General features: G+C 38.7%; 1 protein-coding gene across 2 annotated transcripts; it reads right to left on the reverse strand.

The window, feature by feature from the left end:
• Positions 1-8,086: 8,086 nt before the first annotated feature.
• LOC101732719 (vomeronasal type-2 receptor 26) lies at positions 8,087-15,584 on the reverse strand. Of its 2 annotated transcripts, XR_004220044.1 has the most exons (4): positions 14,781-15,584; positions 12,879-13,170; positions 12,321-12,494; positions 8,087-8,513 (listed from the first exon to the last, which is right to left on the reverse strand). XR_004220044.1 is itself a non-coding variant. In XM_012969739.3 (3 exons), the coding sequence occupies exons 1-3, from the start codon at positions 15,068-15,070 to the stop codon at positions 8,439-8,441; spliced, it is 657 nt and encodes a 218-aa protein (XP_012825193.2). In that variant the 5' UTR covers positions 15,071-15,584; the 3' UTR covers positions 8,087-8,438. The 2 variants fall into 2 exon arrangements, 1 of the variants encoding a protein (XP_012825193.2); XM_012969739.3 differs by lacking the exon at positions 12,321-12,494.
• Positions 15,585-16,348: the final 764 nt, after the last annotated feature.

The raw sequence follows: 16,348 nt of genomic DNA on the forward strand, positions 1-16,348 counted from the left end.
ATTACACAGTTTGGCATTGCCCATTTGTGGACTGGCGACTGCGGATTCACTAATATCACAATAACTCCCTGCATCTCTTGTACTGTCTCCTGTCTGCCCCTCTTTGCTCTCTGTGCTTCTTTTTAATGTCTTTCTCGCTTTTGTGATTTTAGTGTGAAAGCCGTTCACGACCCATTACACAGTTTGGCATTGACCATTTGTGGACTGGCGACTGCGGATTCACTAATATCATAATAACTCCCTGCATCTCTTGTACTGTCTCCTGTCAGCCCCTCTTCGCTCTCTGTGCTTCTTTTAAACTCTCGTATGTCTTTCTCGCTTTTGTGATTTTAGTGTGAAAGCCGTTCACGACCCATTACACAGTTTGGCATTGCCCATTTGTGGACTGGCGACTGCGGATTCACTAATATCACAATAACTCCCTGCATCTCTTGTACTGTCTCCTGTCAGCCCTTTCCCGCTCTCATTGCTTTTTTAGGGAAAATGACGCGGATGATCGACATCATGGTAGTCGACACGGCGGGTCATTGTCAGTCCGACCATTGGTGGATGGAATAAGAAAGGTGCGCTATAAGGCGTTGGGTGGGTACTGAACATGTCTAATTGAGAAATGGGACTGGATAGGTCCTGGATTGGCGGCGGGTATCCTCTGAGGTAGGGATTGGGCGGCTTGAGGATAGCACAGCTCAGGGTTGTTGTAGAAGGGCAGACTGGCAAGGGGCTCGGGGTCAGTGTTTTTCGTTCGGTAATGTTTGCACTTTTTACATTGATGTATTGTTATGATTAATCATGTTACAAGTTTGTGTTCAATTTACTGCACTGTTTGTATTTATAAATAAAGCTTTAGGCATTATCATTCCAACAATGATATCGTCACACAGTTTTTATTGGTGAGTGAGGTGAGTGAGTGTAGGTGGATGCGTGGGTCATGACAATTGTTGCATTGTTATTCTAAAAATAGTTATGACCAAAACAACTCCATAACTGAATAGTTATAACCAAAATATCATGCTTATTTAAAAACTAGCCACACTTAACATGGCTAACTAATAACAGCCCATAATCAATTATATATGGCTAAATATAACTAACTATGTCTAACTAGCTATTACAATTGAAGGACTCAATATATCTGCTATTTAATTAGGCAAGGGTGAAAAGTAATAATAAAACTAAATAGTACAAATAACTAAATACCACCCAAAAGTGTTAATGACTGCCAGTGTCTTAATACTGTAGCACAATGCTTCAATTAGTGATTACTAACATCTCTCCTGTTATAAAATACAATAATTAAGAGCACTCCATGCTTTAATGATGCCAGCTGATCAGTGTGATGTATATAATGTATACATAGTTATATAATATATACAACTCATATGTATTTAAAAAATGACAAAAAAATATAATTGAACAGTTACGCAAAAAAAGGTAGAAAAAGCCTCAAACATGGCAAAAAAATACATTTTACCCATCTCACCCATTTTTTATATTCCAAATCTTGACTAATTCAATTTGAAAAATCACTCTAATTTTGCCAATACAATTCCCTTTGATTTCTACACAAACTTCCCAGCTTTTAGGTGGGCAAATTTTCATTGTTTTAAAATAAATATTAAATTGCGTTGACCAAATAAAGCCCAGGCCCAGTTATAAAAAACCTCCATATTAGAAATATTCATAACCAAAACCATCTGAATTAAGAGCAACAACCAAAGCTCTTTATTTACAATATCAATAACTAAAATGTCATTAGTCAATTAGGTCAAGGTTTAATTGTAATAATAAAAATTAGCAATAACTAAAGGCTGTTTACTGAAATATCTCTACAAAATACATCTATATTGAATGTACTTATATCAAAAGTCATCTATACTTAAGATAGTGATAATAAAAAATCTCCATAATTATTTTATACAAGTAAAAAAGCAATAAGGAATGTAATAATAATAACCATACGGTAATTAGTAATAATAACCATATTCACTGTTAAAATAGCACTACCCATATTTTAAAAAGCCATAATAACACCCTACATGTAATTAGTACAAAGGGCAATGACTAACAACACAATAATCAAAACACACGCCCACACCTAAAATGGAATACAGTGATTAAAAAGTCATACAAAAATAGTTGCTACTAATTAATTGATTATATTTAGAAAGTTTCTTATTTCAGTAAATGTTCATTTTTGTGATAGTTCCCCTTTAAACAAAACAAAAGGCCACGCACCCTTAAATAAACCCTATAATAACTACCCATGTCTTAAAAATTATGAATATGTAAGACATGAAAAATAATCCATAGTAACATTTTCCATAATAAAATAGAGATATTAAAAAACTATCCATAATTTGGAAAATCCCATCAAAAGGCCAATCTGATTGGTTATAGTTTAATTGAATAATGAGATAACTGCAATGGGGCTTTTTTGCCCAACCCCCAGTGTACATGTGTATAGGCTGTAAGTTAAATACATAGTCCATAGAGTAAAGGGTCAGAATGAGGGGTGCAGGGCCCACTGGGGCTCCCATCCTAGGGAATTTTTTTTTTTTCACCAGCACACCCTTACCTCCTCCAGAGAATTACTACTTGGTGCAGAGCCTAGAGAGTCGGAACTCTCCACACAGTCCGGTCAAAATATTTCAGCCAGCACAACAAGTAAAGTGCAAGCAGGGCTTGGCCCGTGTGTGTTTATTGAAAAAGCAACGTTTTGGGGGGTGTACCCCTTCGTCAGGCATGCCATCCTAGGGGCCATACACACCCCCAAATGGGCTCCCATCCTGGCCCCCACATCCCCCCTCGGGGGCCCCCATCACCCTCCCAACTCCCTCCCCTGAGCGCGCCTCCCCCTTAGGCACGATGGGAAGGGAGATCTTTAACCGGGGGAGTGCCATGGGGATCATGTGCAGTTTACCATTTTGAACCATATAGAATTATAATATACTCTTCCAGGGTATTATACACATCATATTTATATACTTCTAGCAATTGTATTATGCTAAATATAGTACATCTTAGGAGCAGGACATAATCAGTAAAATATCCATATACAAAACATTTTTTGTCTTTTACAACAGCTTTCAATACCACTTAACTTAAAATCTTATAGCTAGTAATCTGGCCAAAAAGTCTAAAACTAGTACTATGTTGGTTGTGGGGACAGGAAAAGATCACCTTAATGAAAACAAACAGAATAACGATTGTCTTGTTAATTACCAGCTTCACTTTTAAGTTCTCTCAGCTTGGCTCTTTTCCAAATATGAAAATTGATTTACAAACCTTTGTTATAACTTCATATATACCTTCTGAATTATTGGAACAATGGGACCTCCTAAAGAGGCGACATATTGGTATGAGCCAAATATTAGTAGGAGAGAGGATAGAGAGGAAGAACAAAGGGAATGAAAAGCAGAAAAAGAAGAGAAGGAAAATGAAAATAAAAATGTTCTCAATCAGCCTACTGTGTATTATCTCAATAATTAGATTCCTTCTCTTACCCACGTTCCCCCACTTCTCCCCTTATCTCCTTTCCTCTTCCCCCCCTCTTTAAAATTTGCTGTAAATCTATGCCTGGAGAATTTTTTCTCCCATCACTACTGATTAATAATTAAGGGCTACAAAGGCTTTCATTATTATGATCCCAATAAAGATATAACTATTTTAATACAAAAATATGAGGGATTTCTGTTTGTTCAAGTTGCATCATCATCATACTGATGTACTGACATTTTTCAAGAATTGGTTGAAGGTGATCTACTAAGGTTCAGCACAAGAACTGTTACTCTTAAGTCTTACTCTTATTCTATCTTTAGAAAAAATAAATGCACTGCCCTATTTGATTTTTAAAAAAAAGGGACACTAACTACTTGGTTAGCTTCTTAAGGTGGTAGCATTAATGTCACGAACACCAGCGATTACATTAACGAGGATGTTAAATCATCCACCCATTAATTTAAGGGATTCTGATAGAATCTCTAAAACAAGCAACTTTCCAATATACATGCATTATATACTGGTGTTGAAATAATCAAAACAATTTTTCAGTGTGAATGAAATGTATAACCCACTCCAGATACCTTGTGCTTCCAGAGTTAAAGTGATACTGACAACAAAATAATTCTTTTCAAAAAACAAATCTACCTCCAAACATACCTATAAGTCATGTGGACCATTTTTTCCTGAAAGGGCTTGTTCTCTAAATAAAAACTTAATAAGATCCTGGACCCGACTGTCTGCCAAACCCGACGGTATCTTCTCAGCCTGTCTGTCAAAACAGGAGCAGGCTGACGTCAGTTACTGGGAGGATCCTCCCCTTTTCTTTTCCCTTACTTTCAGCAGCATAATAAATCATGTGACCCTGACATGTGACTTGTTATTTCCTCTCCGGATCTTTAGCGTAATGCTGCTGGACTGCCTGCAAGTAATACTGCCTGTGAATCGCCGAAAAAGACTCGCAAGTCTTTTTCGGCGATTTGCGCGAAATAGCGCCGCCGCGTCTGCCATCCCGCCGGCGACTTACATGTTCGCCGGTGGGATGGCAGGGGGAAGGCAACTCGGGGAGATTAGTCGCCCGCGAACAGGGAGTTTTGCCGCGGGCGACTAATCGCCTCGTGTGCCAGTGCCCTTAAGCTAAACGTGTGCACGATGACGTCATCGCGCATGAAGGCAGAAGGGCAGCGCAGGTCCGGTGTCGCCGAACCTGCGCTATTGGTTAGATGTTTCCCCTTTTTTTTCTGGAGGAGGCAATGATCTAGGAGCGATGAAGAGAAGCTCTAAGATGGCTGCCTCTTGGGTTTGTTTTTCAGAAGCCGTGATTGGGAAGGCGATTTAGCGTTGAACATTTTTTTGCTAGGTTTTTGGAGGCTCACACCATTACAAACAAGTAGGCAGATTTAAAAAAAAAATTTTTTAGGTGTCAGTGTCACTTTAAGTATTTTTTTGTTGAAATAATCAGCCTGGTTTCCTCTGCTACCCCAGGCCTCAGTCATGAATATTAATGGCTGACATGTACATTAAGTCCATACCCTGGACAATTATGGAATTGTTAACAAGTCCCAATGTGATTTCTGAAAACTACACCACTTAGTTATCTTGGCTCCGGAATATCTTCTAAACTATAATTTTATTTACAGAAACTGAGTACCAAAATTAGGGAATTTTTTTGTCCTTTATACGTCAATATTTATATGGGGTGGTCCCAAGTTTTTGGACATAATAAACCGTATCGTGACCATAGTATTTGGTATGGAAGTTTTATCAATGGTCGGATATATATTTGGAAGGGCCCAGTAGCTATTCTATATGGCTTGGTAGAACTTTTCAACAACAATGGAGAATAGTCTCTAAAGTCGTTACTAACCCAGTACAAGGAGAACAGTTCTTCCTGCCAGAAGTTGTAAGCCGCAACATACAATTACTGCTATCCCCTATGGGCTAATGGTAAAGTATAGGAGGAATTGCACTTTAGCAATGTTTGATAAGGAAGTGATAGTATTAAAAGAAAAACTAGAAGATTTTAAAAAGAAGGTTTTAAAAGAAAAACTAGAAGATAGGAATTACCTTAATGATATGGTGAACAATGCCTTTAAGAGAACCTGAGATAGAAAGGTTAGATAATATGAGAACTCAAGGAAGAAGACCATGAACAAAAATCTGCACACAGTTTTTACTACAGAATATAGCAAACAATATTAAGATATTCATAAAATCATTAACAATATCTACTTTTACTATATACCGACTCTACTCTAAGTAAAGTACTTTGAAAAAAAAACTTTAAAATGTGTATTCAGAAAAGCCCCTACTTTAGGTAACATGTTAGAATGGAGTTTAGTATCACCTGCTGTACCATCCTGAAATCTTCATCATTTGGTACATATAAATATGGAGCCACCTCCTGAAAAGCGTGTTGAGTGATTACTATGAGCACCAAATTTAGGTCCAGCATGGGCAGAATTTATTATACCTGTAACTGCCTGAGGCGGGCAAGTAGATACCGCCCCCTTGCTCCCCCCGCGCTTACCTGTTTCACGCCAGAGGGGGATGCAATAGCGCTCTAGCACTAGAGGAGGAGTTACCAGGAGGGGATTTTTGCTGCCCCAGTAATCTGCTCCCCTTTTGGCAGCAGTGCCCCTAATTTATCAGCTTGAATGTAAATGTAGCAGACAATATGTTAGGCATATAGTACATCCCCCAAAAGGAGGACTAAAGCCTGACTAAAGAAGTAGGGCAGAAATGTTGTACATTATGTTTTGGGCTCCTGTACCAGCCCAAGGCACCCAGAGCCCTTTAGCAGGGAAGATCTGTGCCCCCAAAGATACCCCAGTAGCCCCCCATCTCCTTTTCTGCTGATTCCCTGCACATGCTCTGTCAGTGCTTAAATTCAGCCTGTATGAATACCTTTAAATACATTTTCCAAAAATCAAAGTCTTGGTACAACATTTTGGCCAAAATATGTGAGCTTACGTGCCCTGTAAATTCCCCTCATTTAATGGAGTCCTACGTTGCCTACTGTGTACTCACTGAATCCCTAGCAACAATGGGCATTATATGTGACTGAGAAGCAGAACTGTGTTCACTTACTCATTGTGCTCAGAGGCTTTAGGGGCATTTTCAATCATTTTTAGTTTTAACTACTGAAGATACACCTGTGCCTGAATTATTTCCCTATAGGCTGAATGACAGCTAGAACCAATATTTGAAGGGTTTTCTGGTGTAGAAGTGGGTTAGACCTAGAGCTCACAATTAAACTTAAATAAACTTAAAGGGCCAGTAACACCAACATTTTTAATTAACATATTCTGCATACATGTTTGTAGAGACCCATAGCATTAATGGCACCCTTTAAATCTTTAAATTTCTACATTTCTTGATTCCCTAGTTACTGGGTAAATGCTCATGTATCTAGTTTATCTAATTTCCATACCTGTATCATTGGCCCTTAGGCTTCTGCCCATTTCCTGCCAAACTTTAATATAGTATTTTGCAAGGATCTGTGGATCTGTTTGGCCTGCATCTGTTAAATCAGGGGGATTTTCCAGGGAGCCTGGGATTAACAAGGCCCATTAAGTATTTTACCCTATAGGGACAATGCTTCTAATGAGTGCGGGAAACAGGGACCCTGTGAACAAGGGTTTAGTCAGTTACAGGTTACTTTGTGTTACAGCACTTTCTAGGAGAGTGAGACAGTCAGATTTAGCTAGTAAGAGCAGCTTGCGCTCCAGCTAGGAGAGATAGGCGGCTAGATAGAAGGTAGCTCTCCCATAGGCTTTGCTTGTCTAAGTGAAGAGTCTGATGTACTGAAGAGGGATTCAGGCACAGTCTTTTCCGTGATCCATTTCTGGCGTAGGGGATCTGAAAAACCTGAGGCAACCCTGGGGATGAACCTTAAACTTCCCCAAACTATCTCCCCATACTGACCTTCATTGATCATTTATTGCTGCATTGCCTCATTGCTCATGAGTATATTCAATATTGTCTTGGACAATAAAGTCTGTTCTGTTTGTTTGATGCAAAGAACATTCTGGCATCCTTTATTTTTATTTAGCACAATAGTGAGTTGTTGTTTAACTACCCCTCCCCTTTATTACATCCACATAGTTAAGGCCCATCCTTGTGTGTTAGAGCCTAAAGTAACCGATGCTCTGTCTCATTTTGTTACACATGGCCTTTCTAGCCAAGATAGGGTTATATGCTGTTAGGTTCATCATACTGCCCCTCACTATCTCAATCACTTCACTCAGACTTACACTTACAAAATACATTTCTTAGCTCTGCAAGATGTTTCTATATCGGTTATCACGCAGCTGGAGTTCCCCTGCACACCTTCTCATTTGAGGTCAGAATTCTTTGCAAAGAAAATGTATGTTGGTATGGGGGAGAGATGTGTAAGGGTGAAGATACATGAAGCTACTTAGTAGCAGCTACTTGTCATGGCTACTAATGCCAGAAAACACCCTGCCATAGACAATACTGAGAATCGCCTCTGCTAAAACACACGTAGAGACAATTATCAGCAAATGATCAGCATTGTCTGTTTTAGTAGCAACGACAAGTAACTGCTACTAGTAGCTCTGTGTGTCTTCACCCTAACAGACTACAAATGTAGATTTCCTCCCCAGCTGCTAATTGCCAAAGCTCCTCCACAATAAAACTTTGAAGAAGGCTGACCTGGTTTAGACCAGAAGCAACCATGCAGAGCAGTGTTAACTTCTTCCTGGGCTGCGTTCACCTTAGACATGAATAAAGAAAAATGTTCTCCATTTTTTCTCAGCATTCTCCAACTCTTCCTCCTCTAAATTTCCCCTGTCATTCTTGTTTTGGTACCTTTTTTGCCTTACATTTCCTGGTTGTTCAGTGTACTTTTGGCCACGGTAGCTTCTATTTGCAGATCCTGCTCAAGCCGTTAGTTCTCTGGTAGTAGCTTATGCCTGTTAATGACCATGTTTGTCTCCTGCCCTGACTCCTCTGCAGTGCTGTAGGATCTCTGCTAGTATTGCTTGGCATATCTGAAAGGAAAAAGGGCATTGTTGAGGATTGGTAAAAGTAGGGTTGCTAGTCAACATCATTAAACCAATGACGTACATTTTTAGTCAATTCACCATGGTTTTTTCCCACAACACAGCATTTTCCCCAGAATTCAAGTCTGTCTGCTTGCAAACTTTTGTCCACCACAGTTGCACTCGAAATTTCAAAACTAACACTTTTGTACATATACCTTTATTTAATTAGCCACAAAAAGAGGCTAGTAGTAGAACTATTAAAAACGACATTCGTTTTCAGTTTTCTGGGTGCAACTATATAGAACCTATTGATGCAATCTGCTGTGGGAATGCTGAATTTATTCCCTAGCACCAATAGGGGCACTTGTACTCTCCAAGAGGAAAATCAGATGACTTTTACTGCAACTAATTCTATACTTTGCTAAATATATTTTATATTGTGTTTGTTGGCTGATATTATTAAATTGGGCTTGCCCTATAGGAAACCGAATACTATATTTTAGGTAATCATACACTCCCACAGGGAGATATTTAGCAGTAAAAGTGAATCTATAGAAAAGGGTTGTAGCAGACCTAATATGTCAACATGCCACCACAACATACATACTATGAAATCTAGTACTCATTGCTGTAGGGTTATACAAACTGCAGGGGAGAGGTGGATGCTGGGAAATCTCTCCATCTGCCATCACCCTGAAGTGCTAAGGGTCAGCCCCCGGCCTTATTCCCTGTTCCCACACACAAACGGATACATACAAGCTATGTTACATCATCTAATAATTGGAGGAAGCTCTGTCTTTTACTCCTCTCTTTTTGTTACAGTAAGAGCTGCATTATTTCCTGTCACAGTTTCCTGACAATATTTACCAATATATATGCCAATATGGTAAGATTCTTTAATAGGACACATGTTATAATATAAATTATTTGTTGGTTAAGGGAGTATAGTTTCCTTTACGGTTAATGGCAGATGTTGTCAGATGTCCTCTTCCAGTAGAGAAACAGCAACATCTGCCCAATATCCAAAAATGCCCATTATGTACAATAACAGGCTGCTTCTTTTACACTAATTCACCAATACTGTGCATTATATGAAACGTAAACATCAACAGAGATACTGCATTGTCCCAGTCATGACTATATTTATACTAAATATACAAGTGATGCTTGAAAGTTTGTGAACCTTTTAAATGTTCAATATTTAAGCATAAATGCAATCTGTTTTTCAAGCAAGTACTTAAACCAGATACATTAAACTAACCAAAGAAAAAACACAATGCTTGTATATTTATTATTGGAAAATGATTCAAAGTTGCATATTTGTCTGTTCCAAAATTATACAAACCTCTATGATTCTTACTTTATGTGAAGAGGAAATGGGATAAAATAAGAGTGTAAGTGTGGGAGGCCTTGCTCTTTACTGTCTGAGCTTAACACATTAAGCGTTTGTGGCTGTGTGCCATGATGGAACAAATCCTTCTGAAGAGGTTCAAAAAGTTGTCTGGCAAAGGTTACAAAACCACTAATTATATAAATTATGATTTTTTGATTCATAGTTTACATGTAAAACTGTACCTATAATTATAGCTTGACCTTTTGCAGGCAATTACTTGAAAATGATTTGAATGATTGAAAATTGATTTGAAAAAAGTGATTCATTGAATGGAGTGTTGGAATGACAGTGTACTCTGAACAGAGCTTTTTAAAGTGAAGGGCAGTTAAATCACTGGGGGAGGATTTCAAACTGTTTGCCCCAGCCTGGGGTACTTCTGAGCAACCCCACATTGCTATTTTCTTCCTGAATTTTCCTTCCAGTAGAGCTAAAAGTCAAACTCTAAGCTAAAAATCAAACTAAAAATGGCCTTTATACCCTACTGCGAATGCCCTGGCTGGGCAACAGGAGAAAGAAGATTATATCGTCATCATTAATGATGATATAAATAAAAATAAGGTATAACTAAATGTAAGATGAACCAGAATAGCAGTTCCTGAGTAGATTGCATCATATAGAATGAAGACAGAGAGTGTGAGATTAAAGTGGAACTTGCAGAAAGGCCCAGAAAGGTCCTGAGGAACAGGGTGTGGTCTGCTATTACTTCTGTAATTTTATTTGACATGAATTTATCCTGCTTTATTAGACAATGTCCAATCTTGACCAAAGGCCACAGCAGTGACTCAGAGATCAGTGGCCATAGTGTTTGTAATAGGGACCTAGGAAGAGACTGAGCCAAGAAAAAGGCAGGCAGGAAGGTGAGAACCAAACAGGAATACACTTTTACATACAGGCAGAATTGGTACTTGAAGAAGGCACTTGTTGTAAAGCACAGTCAAGTAACAATGCAATGCCAACGATAAGTCCAGTGACAAGCTGGGTCAAGATGGCTGACTGGTAGACAAGGCAGGGACAAGTCTTGGTACAAATGTCTAGGCAATACAGTACAGGTAATAGTAAAGGCAGGTGTAAGGAGCACTGGGAGACCGGTGCAGTTTCCTACCTCTAGGCAGGCCGCTCCCTGGGCTCCTCTGCACAGACGCACAATCTCTCACAACACGCGGATGCACAGTGACACCGGAGCTGCGTTGTGACTTTAACCGATGTGCTGACATCACTTTTGCATGAAATACGAATTTAAATAGTGTTTCTTTCCTTGTTTTTGGTGCCCAAGCTGGTTTAGTGTAGTCTGACTTATTGTATTGATTCCTGCTGGTTTTTGACTTTTGCCTGTCCCTGACTTATGAATCTTCGTTGCCTGACACCCTTTGCTCGACTCTGACCTTGCCTTTGCCTGATCCCTTAGTTACCGCGGAATAACCTTGGCAGTGTGTAGGATCCATGTCAACTCCACCGCAGAAAGTTCCTAAAAGGGCTTCAGTGAAAACCGGGGTTGGCAGGGCTCTCCCTCTCTTACACCTAAGAGTTTAGTTCTGGCAGGTTACAGGCTTCTCTACGTTACAGTCCGTAACAGCAGAAAACTAATAGGCAAGTCAGTAAGTACAGGCCAAGTAATGGGAAAAGGATAAAAGGATACAGAGCAAGAAATCACAAATAGCAAAGCCTACCACCAGAAGGCTGACAATAACTAATTGACAACATCCAGTGGTGTCAGTGGACCTTTGAATGATTTTGTGCAATATGGCACAGCCGGATGTAGCTGCCTAGTTCAGGCATAATATCACTGAACTGAGGGGGCTCAGTAACATCAGCAGAAGAATCTGAGGAGCATTAACCTGCGCATCCTCACACCCCTATATGAGACCATGCGCTGCAAACATTTTTGAAGTGCACTCCTTATCTCCTGGTTCCGTAGACTGTATATTAAGGGGTTAAACAATGGGATCACCACAGTGTAGATCAGGGAAATTATTGTTTTTGACATTGAGTTGTCATGTTACGGAACTATATAAACTGCAACCAGTATCCCAAAAAAGATGGTAACAGTGGTCAAGTGGGAGCTACAAGTAGAGAACGCTTTGTGTCTCCCTGTTGTGGTTGGGAGTTTGAGAATTACATTGAATATGCACATGTATGTTATGGTAATGAACAAGACTGGAAAAAGAAACAAAGGAATGGCCAGAACCATATCTATCAGTTCTACAAGAGATGTGTCTGAGCAGGAAAGTTCTAAGAGGGGGGCAAAGTCACAGAAAAAATGATTAATGGTATGTGAACCACAGAATTCCATTTTACTAATTAAAACTACAGGAATAAGGGACATTGTGAAGCTTACAAACCAACATAAACTCACTAGGGAAAGCTGAAGATTACTGCACATAATTGATACATAATGAAATGGGTTGCAAATAGCCAGGTACCTGTCATAGGACATAACTGTAAGAATCAGACATTCTGAGGTTAATGCAATACCATGAAACAGAAGCTGGGTTATACAGGCAGAAGTCCATGTGGTAACTCCACCCTTAAGTATGCCGTGCAGCATTAGTGGCGCAATCTCAGTGGTTAGCATGATGTCAGACAAAGAAAGGTGACTGAGGAAGAAGAACATTGGAAATCATAATCATACAGAAATCTTTTGCTTGTCAATACATTTTGATGAAACAATATCACTGTACACAATGATAATATAAGGGGATAAGTGAAAAACAGGGAAATGTTGTGTCCCTCATAAGTATGATCTCTTCAGGGCTTTAATGGATATCAGGCCTATTACAGGACAGTATGAGGTACTCTTATACCGACTGTCTTACATGTGCTACATTAATGTGTAACTTTTTAATGTCAATTATTGATGCTTAATATTTCCTTTTATGCAGCAACAGTATTAACAAGAAAATCTACATTTGTTTTACCAACTTATTGCTTATTCTGATTTTGACTTTAAAATGTTGCAATTTTGAACAATTACATCTCACCTGAGGGAACCTGTAAATTGTTGTCATGTCCGATACTACATGGGTCAGTGTGGAAAGTAAATGACCCACAAAAGCAGCAAGTGTTCCCTTGTCATTGCAGGAATAGTTGGGTACAGATGCCGCCCTCCCAGTCAATATGCTCAGAGTGTTGGCTGCTGCCCGACTTTCACTGGTGCAGGCATCATAGATACGGTAGCCAAGGGTTAGGTTGGGTAAGATATTAGCATTCTGATTGATCTCCTCAATGGCAAAAATAGCTGCTAGATAATGTTGATAATATATAAGTGATGGACTAGAAAAATAGAAACACAAGTTATTTTTGAAAAAAGCAACTCACTGCCATGCCTATAATGTAGGTTTTGTTTTGAGTATGAAACAAAGAAAAATGGTTTATTCTGATCATTGGAAAAGGTCATGTATTCAGAGTAAAGGGCCAAGTACAGGCACAGGTAGGTAGAAGCCTACAAACTAAAGGGGCTTCCAGTACTTTTTCCTATATTAAATGATTCTGTTTAGTCTATTATGGACAGGGGCACATTGGCATGTCATTCCCTTCTACCATCAATGCCAAAAACAGTAACGCTTGAGTAATACCAAATATAAAGGCTTCAAGTCCCACTTAGTAATCAGTTTACCCTTTAGCTTCCTGGATGGTTACAGATAAAGATATAAACATTCTGGTCTAATCTCAAGAGTATCCTGGATATCAAATATGAATTTGATTCATTATGCTTTCAGTCTTTGTATGTGAGAGATAGCCCCTATAAATTTACGCCAAACTGACAATTATCATAATCCCTTGCTTAAAGATTTCTTCTAACCTGAATGAAGTTAATTTTTCCAGGCTTAACAAAGGACAGAGATATAAGACAGACAATAAAGAGTACAGGTATGGGATCTATGGGATCTATTATCTGCAATTCTGGTGTTTTTCAAACAAAGGTTCTTTGTGTAATAATAAAGGCTACTAAAAAAATATAGTAGTCACACAATGTGATGTATTATCATGAGAAGTACAGTATTATTAAAGAAGAAATAAATAAGTAAACTAGTAAAATATGAAGAACTGTTTTTTCAGTTGGACACATATTGGAGCTATATGATAATGGATTTCTGGATAATAGGTCCCATACCTGTAGCTATGTAAATGCAATGAAATAGTTTGTATAGACCAATGCACATAGTTCTTATTACAATGATGTTAGGGTTTTAGACTAGAGGAACAGACTTGCATTTCAAGCAGTGAAGGTTTTTCTATTGTGATCTCAAGTTAGTTCTGATATATAGTGTATAGATAGGTTGGTATAAGTATGGGTATATATGTACACATGGGTTAATTTGGAGGGGTTGAATTTGTGGTCTTTGGTATTTTTTCAGCCCAACTTAACTATGTAAGTAGGTACCTTTGGCACCTAAGGGACACCATCTTTTTTCAAAAAAGTTTCAGTTTAGTTTTGGGAGAAGCAACAGAGGGTTACACCCTAATTGCTAGTGTGTGTAGTACAATCTAATTACAAAGGCATATTATAAGCAGTGTATCAACTCTATATAGCAAGGCCACCAGGCTCAAAGCAAAATAGCACAATAAAATAATCATTTAGATATACGCTGCTTATAATATCACCAAATACTGTACAATAAAGGTAGACTAGTATAAAATATAGAACAACTTAGTAAACAAAGATAGAAAGATAGATAAATAGATAGACAATAACTGGCCTTGATTTGGGAGTCTGTGAAAGGTTAAAACATCTTAATGTTTCCATTGAGATGGGAGACACATGTTTATCTAAATCCTTAGCCCAATATATGTCAGACCTTTAATGAACAACTTATTTTGTTATAAATGCAGTGGGAAACTGATTTGCCAGTACAGTTAATATTAATGAGAATATAACTTACTAATTGCATTTGCGTGGGGAAGGTTTGTGGTTGAATTGAATTTCCTTCTCATCCTTTCTTGACCTAAATAAAGAAAGAACTATTCCCAAGATTATATCCCCATCCTGCTGGACTCCACTCGGACTCTGATCTTCCAGAACACAAGCAGAAGCCCCCGCACTCCCTGGCAGTGTCAGCAATAAAGCCACTATCACAAGCAGCACGGGAACCAGACAATACAGCCCGCTGAGGATTTTTAAATAATGCTCCAATCCCCTGATTTGCTCTGGGAAAAATGTGATCCACTTCATTGATATAATAGACAGAACAAAAGAGGTTAATTACCTGTAACAAGAAATACTCTGGTGTGGGCAATTTTAAAGACAACATTGAGGTATCAGCACAAGATGCTTAATTAGAGCCATATTTTTTACATTCATTTAAAGCTGTGCACAAGTATATTTTTAGTTTAATACTGTTAGGGAATCAAATAAAGGGGGTTATATAAAAGGAGGCAACTAAGAACAGGCTGCAGGGTGCTTACACTGAATACCCCCCTGTAATGAGCACTACAGGCTAGGGAACCGTGCCGGCACAGATAGGAGCAGTAACTCAGAGAGGCAGAACCCCTGTTTAAAACAGTTTGTGAGGCCTAGTCAGTTCCTACACAGAAATCAGAGACGCAGCCCCAAGGGATGGGACTAAGCGGATGGTCAGGAAACAATCCAAAATTATACACAGGAATCAACAACAGCACAGAGGGTTAGGAATTAGCAGGGTCAGACAGGCAGATTTCACAACAGTATTTTGTAGCTAAACTCTAACTTACAGCAGAACCTGATTGCTCAGACAAGGAGCAAAGAAAAACAGGGTCTATAAAAAGGTTTCTCCTGTTGCTGATTGGGGGAGAAGTGCAAGTACGATTAACCCCTACCATTGCTGGAGCTACACCATTTTCTTTATAATAAAGCTTTATTACTGGGTATGGACCTTGCTCGATTTATTAAAATATTCTACCAACCCTAAAGACTGTTATCATTATATTTATATCTGCACATGTAACCCTTCTACATATAGAAACTGGTGTATGAAATTGTCAGAAATGTACCATTTAAAAATACATTATTCTATGTAGTGACACCCCCCCATATGACTAGTCTACTCTCGGCCCTGTGTGCTAGTAAAGCTATCTACTACATTATTAGTGGTACAATACAGGTGCAGCTTCAGCATACAATCTATTCTGTGCAAGGGCATACATTGTTAAAAGTAGTTTTTTTTACAAGGTTATACTTAATATAAATAAATAAATTTGTCAAGGTAGTTCCACAACCCACAACCTAATTTCAAATGATCATCTAATCATCATTCTTATTTCATTCAGATGCTATTAAGGGGATATCCTTATCAAATAAAAAAGTGTCTTAAAACACTAGAACAGATAAGACCACACAAATATATAACAAGATGAAATCCTCTACATCAGTGCTGTCCAACTGGCGGCCCCCCTCTGTGTGGCCCCCCACCTGTCTGGCTGCTTTGATGGCTTACTCTTGTGTAAACTTTAAATGGTATCAGTACTGAGATTA

The sequence above is a fragment of the Xenopus tropicalis genome, chromosome 8 (genome assembly GCF_000004195.4).
Source record: "Xenopus tropicalis strain Nigerian chromosome 8, UCB_Xtro_10.0, whole genome shotgun sequence".
Lineage (NCBI taxonomy): Eukaryota > Metazoa > Chordata > Amphibia > Anura > Pipidae > Xenopus > Xenopus tropicalis.